Source organism: Mizuhopecten yessoensis, unplaced genomic scaffold (genome assembly GCF_002113885.1).
Source record: "Mizuhopecten yessoensis strain PY_sf001 unplaced genomic scaffold, ASM211388v2 scaffold8745, whole genome shotgun sequence".
Taxonomy (NCBI): domain Eukaryota; kingdom Metazoa; phylum Mollusca; class Bivalvia; order Pectinida; family Pectinidae; genus Mizuhopecten; species Mizuhopecten yessoensis.
In genome coordinates, this window is record NW_018407700.1 from 1375990 (window position 1) to 1387231 (window position 11242).

General features: G+C 34.2%; 2 protein-coding genes across 3 annotated transcripts in view; one reads left to right on the forward strand and one right to left on the reverse strand.

Moving 5' to 3' along the window:
• The window catches only part of LOC110456418, a 14830-nt gene extending 6546 nt beyond the window's left edge, over nt 1-8284 (reverse strand). Inside the window, exons 1-4 of one of the 2 annotated variants that reach the window (XM_021507176.1) lie at nt 7575-8284; nt 6787-6947; nt 5428-5533; nt 1314-1490 (exon numbers count right to left, since the gene is read on the reverse strand). In XM_021507176.1, the coding sequence (XP_021362851.1) occupies nt 1314-1490; nt 5428-5533; nt 6787-6947; nt 7575-7710 (580 nt within the window). In that variant the 5' untranslated portion in view covers nt 7711-8284. Of the gene's footprint in view, nt 1-1313; nt 1491-5412; nt 5534-6786; nt 6948-7574 lie in introns of both variants that reach the window. The other variant, XM_021507175.1, reaches the window with a different exon arrangement.
• The window catches only part of LOC110456442 (activating signal cointegrator 1 complex subunit 3-like), a 356696-nt gene that overhangs the window by 301746 nt on the left and 43708 nt on the right, over nt 1-11242 (forward strand). The gene's annotated exons all lie outside the window — the stretch shown is intronic.

Below are 11242 nucleotides of genomic sequence, written 5' to 3' on the forward strand. Positions count from 1 at the left end.
CTTCTCAATAACCAAAAGGCCTTGGATGATGATATTTGGCCATTAACATGCTGGGATGAAGGGCTACCAATTGCAAGTTTGTTCTAATGAATGACCTTTGCTCATATTCAAGGTCACATGGATCAAATATGTTTAAATCTTTAAATGACTTCTTCTGAATATTCAAAAGGTCCAGGGTAATGATATTTAGCCAGAAATATGCCGGGACGGAAGGCTATAAACTTTGAAGGTCGCAGGCGTCATATGTTTAAATCATTTAATAGATTCAAAAGGATCGAACACAGGTATTTTGCCTGTAGCTGTATATTAGTCCACTTTTAAGATTACAAGTGTGAGATTAATACCAGGTGAGCGAATCAGGCCCATTGGGCCACTTGTTTTATCATGTGGGACAACAGACAGTACGAGCACTGCAACTAGCGCAGATAGTAGATGATAAAAGAAATAAGAAGTTTAATCAAGATGACAGCATTTAATAAGATTTAAAATAGCTAAACAATGAAAACATATAGCAACCGGTATTAAGAAAGTAAATAAAATTAAAAGCTGCATGTGTAACATAACTTGTCGTTTTGACATAGTCCACAAAACTGTAATCGGCTGCGTTAATTTTACAAAATATTACAATAAAAGGAACTTTTCCATCATTTTAAAACGAAAAAAATCTTGAATCCTAGTTAGCATAATGTTGATTGATAACAAAATTAACAATCACGAGGTATTCACGTTTGAATATCTTAAAGTTGGTTGATAATCTGCTATGTGATTTGCGCTTAATATTGCCATGTCGATATATGGTTTTGCACACCAAGTAAATTAACACTCAAAACATTGTCTGGAAAAATAAGTATGCACACAATATGATAATGCAGCTACAATGGTAGAGTTCCTTAATGATACTGTCGTTAATCCTCTAATTATCGGACGTCCAGCCGACACTTGTATAGGAAGCACAATGAGCATGGAACGCAGCCTGTGCCTCGAGACATGTCGACGGCAGTGCCAGTGTTATACACAGGTAAAATATCTGTCAGGCATGACAGGTCACACCTGTTCGACGAATAGATAGGATTAATACTATGACCATGAAGCGTCGGGAACAAAATTTTGTTGGAGGAATATGGGGCATCGAGGAAGGGCGAATAGTCCAGGGTTACTTTACAAAGAATATGTACAAACTCCAAATGAACTGTTCGATGAATGAGGGGTATTCGAGTAAACCGAGTTCGAGGAAGTGGTGTTTTACTGTATTGATAAACTATGGAAAATAAATATAAAAAGATAGCAAATTATTTTATAGCATTAAAACTCACCAACTATGATAATCCAGTACTTATCTGCCAAAATATCATCAATGGATGGTGGTGTCTTGACCTCAGCCCCTTTGAATGGAGAGGTGAAACTAGGCTTGGCTTCGGGTGAAATCTCAGCCCCTTCGGTCTTACATTGCAGGTCAAAGATGAACGCTCCTGTAAGTTGTATTTGAGTTACTGTAAAAAAAATCACATTTTAAAGATTAAATTTTGATTTATCACTTTACATGATATTATGTATTTTCCCATATTTTTTCATTTATTTATGAATCTTGCACTTGTACAAATTATGATTTAAATGAAAAAATATATCCACTTTGTGGATCAATTAGTATTCACTGTGTTATATCAATAAATGGCCTGTGTAGTAAAGCTACTACACTTCAGATTGATTGAATAGGTGACATATTCCACTGTAAGGATGATAATTTAAAAGGTGACAATTATGCTGAGGAGATAATCTACCACAGATATTCTATATAACAGTAAGGGAATAATTTACCAAGGTGACAATACTGCTGAGGAGATAATTAATCTATCACAGATATTCTATATAACAGTAAGGGAGATAATTTACCAAAGTGACAATATTCCTAAGGAGATAATCTACCACATATATTCTATATAACCGTAAGGGACATAATTTACCAAGGTGACAAAATTCCTAAGGAGATAATTAATCTACCACAGATATTCTATATAACAGTAAAAGAGATAATTTACCAAGGTGACAATATTCCTAAGGAGATAATCTACCACAGATATTGTATATAACTGTAAGGGACATAATTTACCACGGTAACAAAATTCCTAAGGAGATAATTAATCTACCACAGATATTCTATATAACAGTAAGGGAGATAATTTACCAAGGTGACAATATTCCTTTGGAGATCATTAATCTACCACAGATATTGTATATAACAGTAAGGGACATAATTTACCAAGGTGACAAAATTCCTAAGGAGATAATAAATCTACCACAGATATTCTATATAACTGTAAGGGACATAATTTACCAATGTTACAAAATTCCTAGGGAGATAATTAATCTACCACAGATATTCTATATAACAGTAAGGGAGATAATTTACCAAGGTGACAAAATTCCTAAGGAGATAATTGATCTATCGCAGATATTCTATTTAACAGTAAGGGAGATAATTTAACAAGGTAACAAATTCCTAAGGAGATAATTTACCACAGATATTCTATATAACAGTAAGGGAGATCATTTACCAAGGTGACAATACTGCTGAGGAGATAATCTACCACAGATATTCTTTATAACTGTTAGGGACAAAATTTACCAAGATCACAATATCCCTAAGGAGATAATCTACCACAGATATTCTATATAACAGTAAGGGACATAATTTTATAATTTACCAAGGTGACAATAATCCTAAGGAGATAATCTACCACAGATATTCTATATAACAGTTAGGGATATAATTTACCAAGGTGACAATATTCCTAAGGAGATAATTCTACCACAGATATTCTATTTAACAGTAAGGGACATAATTTACAAAGGTGACAATACTGCTGAGGAGATAATCTACCACAGATATTCTATATAACAGTAAGGGAGATAATTTACCAAGGTACCAATACTGCTTAGGAGATAATCTACCACAGATATTCTTTATAACTGTAAGGGACATAATTTTGTAATTTACCAAGGTGACAATAATCCTAAGGAGATAATCTACCACAGATATTCTATATAACAGTAAGGGAGATAATTTACCAAGGTACCAATACTGCTAAGGGGATAATCTACCACAGATATTCTATATAACAGTAAGGGACATAATTTTCCAAGGTACCAATACTGCTGAGGAGATAGTCTACCACAGATATTCTATATAACAGTAAGGGACATAATTTACCAAGGTGACAATACTACTGATGAGATAATCTACCACAGAGAGTCTATATGCATTGTACGGATGATAATTTACCAAGTTGGCGATAATGTTTGGAAGATAATTTACCATGGAGAGTATATACTCAGTAAGGGAGATCATTTACAATGTGACAATACTGTTGGAAAAAAAATCTACGAAAGAAAGTATAGCTATGGAATGGTAATGGAGATACTCTACAATGAACATTATATAAACACTGTACTGAAAATAATCTACCCAGGAGATTTAATGAGTACCATAAGGGAGACAACCTACCAAAAATATTATCTATCCAATGTAAGAGAGATTACTTACCTAGGAGAGTCTATATACACAGTAGGGGAAATAAGCTACCTACGAGAGGCTATAAACCTTGCAAGGGAGATAATCTACCAAGGAGATTCTGATAAACAATGTAAGAGAAATAATCTACAAAGGAGATTATATATACACTGTAAGGGAGATAATCTACCAAAGAAAATACCATAAACCCTGTAAGGGAGATAATCTACCAAGGAGATTCTGATAAACAATGTTAGAGAAATAATCTACAAAGGAGATTATACATACACTGTAAGGGAGATAATCTACCATAAGAAATTCTATATACACTGTAAGGGAGACAATCTACTAAGGAAATGGGACATAATCCATCTAGGAGATTCTATATAACTGTAAGGGAAATAATAAACCATGGGAATATATATATGTAAGAAAAATAATCTACCAAGAAAATACTATATACATTGAAAGGGAGAATATCTACCAAGGAGAGTATATATATCCACTGCAAGAGAGAAAAACTACCATGGAGATTCTATTTACACTGTAAGGTAATCTACCAATGAGATCTGTCTAGGAGATTCTATATAACTGTAAGGGAAATAATCAACCAAAGAAAATACTATATACACTGTAAGGGAGATAATCTACTAAGAAAATACTATATACATTGTAAGGGAGAATATATACCAAGGAGAGTATGTATATCCACTGCAAGAGAGAAAATCTACCACAGAGATTTTATATACACAGAAAGGGAGATACTCTACCAAGGAGATTATATACATACAGTAAGGGAAATAATCTACCAAGGAGATTCTATATATACAGTAAGGGAGATAATCTACCAAGGAGATTATATATACACAGTAAGGGAGATAATCCACCAAGGAGATTATATATATATAAAGTAAGGAAGATAATCTACTAAGGAGATTATATATATATACAGTAAGGGAGATAATCTACCAAGGAGATTATATATATACAGTTAGGGAGATAATCGACCAAGAAGATTCTATATACACAGTAAGGGAACAGGTCTAAGGAGATAATTAATCTACCACAGTAAGGGAGATAATCTACCAAGGAGATTATATATATACAGTTAGGGAGATAATCGACCAAGAAGATTCTATATACACAGTAAGGGAAATAATCTACCAAAGAGATTCTATATATACAGTAAGGGACATAATCTACCACAGTAAGGGAGATAATCGACCAAGGAGATTCTATATACACAGTAAGGGAAATAATCTACCAAAGAGATTCTATATATACAGTAAGGGACATAATCTACCACAGTAAGGGAGATAATCGACCAAGGAGATTCTATATGCACAGTAAGGGAAATAATCTACCAAAGAGATTCTATATATACAGTAAGGGAGATAATCTACCAAAGAGATTCTATATACACGGTTAGGGAGATAATCTACCAAAAAGAATACATATTTCTCCCACTCTTCACAGGAACATTCCCGTTTTTGGTAGGGAAAAGATAAATCTGTCTTGATCTACATTGACAAAGCCTCGTGCTAAACCTAAAAAAATATCTCGCCCTCTGGTTGAGATATCTCTGTCTACATCACACAGGAGTGATAGGTTCTATTAATCCACTGCAAGAGAGATACTCTACCACAGAGATTCTATATTTACAGTAAGAGAAATAATCTACCAAGGAGATTATATGTATACAGTAAGGGAGATAATCTACCAAGGAGCTTCTATATATACAGTAAGGGAGATAATCGACAAAGAAAGGAGAGTATTTATCCAATGGAAGGGAGAAAATCTACCAAAGATAGTATTATACTAACATGGATCATCAAAGTCATCGAATGATCATCTGATGACAGCAGTTTCCTTTATAAATGTTGACTAGACTAATTAATGTTTACCGTTGAGTATAATACCTTGACTAGGTTTTGATTTGGCAAGGAGTTTTATGAATTTGTCCACGGCAGAAACCTCCAGGAGTGTTAAGTAGGAATCATCACCGTCACAACTGTCATCACTTGTCTGAAAATTAATCAATATAATTACTAAAAACTTGAACATTAAACAATAAAAAGGGGGAAAAAATACTGCAGTTTGATTAATAACAACAGTGAATGCTGTTATTTCAACTTCCATAAAGGCAAAAGGGATTGTGTTTTGTTTGAATGAAAAATGATTAATAGGTAACAGTCCAGTTAAATGGACAAGAAAAAAATGACCTGGTTCTCTGATAGTTTTCACTTTGTCAATTCAAACCTATTTAAAAACTTCTTTCATAGTCCTGAACATCAAATGAATAGGTGTTGTTCTTTTTAAGTGGCTTGGAAAACCAAATGTCTTAGATTGGTTGGGACCTTTTTCAAAAATTGGTACAATTTTTCATCTTAGTATTATTATTAAACATATTTGGCTCAGTAAGAAATTCATAATGGCCACTATAATCCTATATTGTCAGAAATACTTTTGAATTTAGATAATATATAAAAATGTGCCAGAAATCCAGGCCCCTGGGTTTCTTAACTTGTTCAAGAACTTGTGAAGAGAGTTGAAATATGCTAGGTGACTAGGACTTTATATGAAACTTGATTATGACATCACTTCAGAAAGTTTTGCTAAAGGTTTTTACTTCAGGAAAAGCTATATATTTAGAGACGAGCTGTTCTGATCATATCCTTATCAAGCCACCAAATCATGATTGTTTATCCCACAACGTAAGGTTAAAGGATTCTTCAGCTTCAGGTAACAAAATTCTTGAGCATCAAAGGGCAGTAACAGGTAGTCCTGGGCATTAAATGACATTATTCCTGACTAATAAGTGACACTATTCCAGACCCTGAAGTGACACTATTCCAGACCCTGAAGTGACACTATTCCAGACCCTGAAGTGACACTATTCCAGACCCTAAAGTGACATTTTTACAGATTCTTAACTCATTCACACCCGAAGTTTAATAATACACTATTCCAACCTTTGAATTGGAAGAGTTCAAATGTGTCGTTAGGGGTGAAAGAGTTAAGTAACATTAACCCAGACCCTGAAGTGACATTATTCCAGACCCTGAAGTGACACTATATGTTCCAGACCCTGAAGTGTCACTATTCCAGAGTGTTAAGTGATTTTATTTGATCCTGAGCATATATAGTACCTGAAATTGTATTTAGCAACAGTATTCTAGAACATTTGAAGACCAACAGGTTGGATGAAGGGTTTTAGCATGACATTTTGATATCGATATATATAGACAATTGAAGGATGACTGCTGAGTATAAGTTACCTTATTAGTGAAGAAAAGTCTAGTTATAGTTTTGTTGATCTGCAGGCTACATGAGTTGATCATGACTGGAAGACCTTGACCTTCAGACTGACCTGTTTGACCTTCTGGCTGACATGGCCTGCATATCTCAAACTGAATGGAAACCAGCTGTGAATCTTTGCCTGATAAATAGAACCATACAAAATAATGTTTTTGTCATCACTGAATGTGTTTAAAAATGAAAATTTTCATATTTAACTACAATTTTGAATCAAAATCTATCAATGAACTTATAACAATCACTCTTGTTGGCCCAAATCATACTCTGCAGAGGTCTTAATATGGGTCAGGAAACTGGAATACTCAGCTATGGTTCTATCAACGTAACATTGGCTTAAACTTGGGAACAAAAGTGATTAATATAAGTTGGAAAACTTGTTTCACAATTGTTGTAAAATATATCAAGTTTTGGTATATCATTTTTATAAAATATGCCGCCATTTTATACTGCATGGAATATTAATAGAAAATATACACTTAATTCCTTATATGAATGTGAAAGAAGAAAAGATAAAATATGTATCATTTGGTTGTAATAGGTTTAGAATAGGCTTTATTCTGGTAGTCTAGAGATATAGTGACAATACAGACTGACCAGATACACGACCCGTATAATCAGTGGCAAAGGTCGGTTAGGACATGTTTCAGTGTTGGCTTTTGAACATAGTCATTTAACTTAATGGGGTTTTGTTCCAAAAGGGACATATTTTGGATACCAAGTAAGCAAGTTCACACTTTATGCTACTCACCCGTTTGTTTAAGGTAGTTCTCTGGAATCTCCTGACACTGACCAGAAGTAGTGACCAATACAATGTTGACCACAGATAGTAATGACCACAATAGGAGTGCTCTGGCCATCGTGAAGGCTGGGTCTGGTATTTCCATGAAATTCAATCCTTACTTTTTGTAGGTCTCTTTTTCAATTTGTATATGTTCCCACAAGTAAATAAAAATAAAACATTTACAAATATCTTTGAATCATACATCAAGAGTAACGAAGATTTCTATGTTCAGTTACTCCTTTCTTCTCAAAGAGGTCAACCCTTTCTTCCTTCACAAACATTTAAGATATTACCCAGTCCTTTAGACCTGTCCTTGCAGTAGTGTGTCGGTGTCTTCTCGCCATTCATATGCACAACTCATCCATTCTTGTTCATTTAATAGTCACAAGGTTCAGGTAAAACTATCCTAATTGGTGTGAATCTACATCAAAATGTATTTTGTTATTTTCAATTCAATGAAACACAAATCACATGTCATTCACAGTTGTTTGATGGAGTCATCATGTACCACTAACTCTATTTGTTTGATGAAGTAGTGATGTGATGTAGCTTAAAGCCACAATGGATGTTATAACAATAGGTCATGTGAAATTACGAGAATCCTGTGAGTTGTATTTTGTATATCCGTGTATTTACACAAACAAGGTTTTCCTGTTGATGTGACATCCCAAAGTGTTTCAGAGTCATGTCAAGTATCTCTGACTAACCTAGATTGCTGTGCACTTATTTATATATTTAAGAGGTTTTATTAATAATAATTGCATAATATATTTGTAAATTTTATAGGCATTCGATTTGTGAGTTATTAAAAAACATCAGTTTTAAAACAATTGCCAATTTTGTGATATAGTTATAGGGACTATTTCCATATATTTCATACCCAGGAAACAGGAAATTAGTGCTACAAATGATTAAATCCATTGTTGTTTGTACTTATATAACATGAGTGCAAATAGTTCCGTCATCGCTGCCTACGAACTTTAGCTTAAGTGGAGGACCAAAAGTGGTATTGATAATCTATCAGAGCCCGATATATATTTATAATTAATAAATCCACATGCTACTTATACAGTCTAGTGACAACCTTATAACTACAACTACTGTCTAGTGACAACCTTATAACTACTACTACAGTCTAGTGACAACCTTATAACTACTTCAGTCTAGTGACAAACTTATAACTACTACAGTCTAGTGGAAACCTTATAACTACTACAGTCTAGTGACAACCCTATAACTACTTCAGCCTAGTTACAACCTTATAACTACTACTACATTCTAGTCACAACCTTATAACTACTACTACAGTCTAGTGACAACCCTATAACTACTACAGTCTAGTAACAACCTTAAAACTACTACTTCAGTCTAGTGACAACCTAATAACAACTACAGTCTAGTGACAACCCTATAACTACTTCAGTCTAGTGACATCCTTATAACTACTACAGTCTAGTGATAGCCCTTTAGCTACTACAGTCTAGTGACAACCTTATAACTACTACAGTCTAGTGAAAACCTTAAAAATACTACTTCAGTCTAGTGACAACCTTATAACTACTACAGTCTAGTGACAACCCTATAACTACTTCAGTCTAGTGACAAACTTATAACTACTACTACATTCTAATTTCAACCTTATAACTACTACTACATTCTAGTGACAACCTTATAACTACTACTACAGTCTAGTAACAACCTTATAACTACTACAGTCTAGTGACAACCTTATAACTACTACAGTCTAGTGACAACCTTATAACTACTACAGTCTAGTGACAACCTTATAACTACTACTGTCTAGTGACAACCTTATAACTACTACTACATTCTAATTTCAACCTTATAACTACTACTACATTCTAGTGACAACCTTATAACTACTACTACAGTCTAGTAACAACCTTATAACTACTACAGTCTAGTGACAACCTTATAACTACTACAGTCTAGTGACAACCTTATAACTACTACAGTCTAGTGACAACCTTATAACTACTACAGTCTAGTGACAACCTTATAACTACTACAGTCTAGTGACAACCTTATAACTACTACAGTCTAGTGACAACCTTATAACTACTACAGTCTAGTGACAACCTTATAACTACTACAGTCTAGTGACAACCTTATAACTACTACAGTCTAGTGACAACCTTATAACTACTACAGTCTAGTGACAACCTTATAACTACTACAGTCTAGTGACAACCTTATAACTACTACAGTCTAGTGACAACCTTATAACTACTACAGTCTAGTGACAACCTTATAACTACTACAGTCTAGTGACAACCTTATAACTACTACAGTCTAGTGACAACCTTATAACTACTACAGTCTAGTGACAACCTTATAACTACTACAGTCTAGTGACAACCTTATAACTACTACAGTCTAGTGACAACCTTATAACTACTACAGTCTAGTGACAACCTTATAACTACTACAGTCTAGTGACAACCTTATAACTACTACAGTCTAGTGACAACCTTATAACTACTACAGTCTAGTGACAACCTTATAACTACTACAGTCTAGTGACAACCTTATAACTACTACAGTCTAGTGACAACCTTATAACTACTACAGTCTAGTGACAACCTTATAACTACTACAGTCTAGTGACAACCTTATAACTACTACAGTCTAGTGACAACCTTATAACTACTACAGTCTAGTGACAACCTTATAACTACTACAGTCTAGTGACAACCTTATAACTACTACAGTCTAGTGACAACCTTATAACTACTACAGTCTAGTGACAACCTTATAACTACTACAGTCTAGTGACAACCTTATAACTACTACAGTCTAGTGACAACCTTATAACTACTACAGTCTAGTGACAACCTTATAACTACTACAGTCTAGTGACAACCTTATAACTACTACAGTCTAGTGACAACCTTATAACTACTACAGTCTAGTGACAACCTTATAACTACTACAGTCTAGTGACAACCTTATAACTACTACAGTCTAGTGACAACCTTATAACTACTACAGTCTAGTGACAACCTTATAACTACTACAGTCTAGTGACAACCTTATAACTACTACAGTCTAGTGACAACCTTATAACTACTACAGTCTAGTGACAACCTTATAACTACTACAGTCTAGTGACAACCCTATAACTACTACAGTCTAGTGACAACCCTATAACTACTACAGTCTAGTTACAACCTTATAACTACTACAGTCTAGTGACAACCCTATAACTACTACAGTCTAGTGACAGCCTTATAACTACTACAGTCTAGTAACAACCTTATGACTTAAACAGTCTAGTAACAACCTTATAACTACTACAGTCTAGTAACAACCTTATAACTACTACAGTCTAATGACAACCCTATAACTACTACAGTCTAGTTACAACCTTATAACTACTTCAGTCTAGTAACAACCCTATAACTACTACTACAGTCTAGTGACAGCCCTGATAACTATTTCAGTCTAGTGACAACCTTATAACTACTTCAGTCTAGTAACAACCCTATAACTACTACTACAGTCTAGTGACAGCCCTGATAACTATTTCAGTCTAGTGACAACCTTATAACTACCACTTCAGTCTGGTGACAACCTTATAATTACTACAGTCTAGTGACAACCTTATAACTACT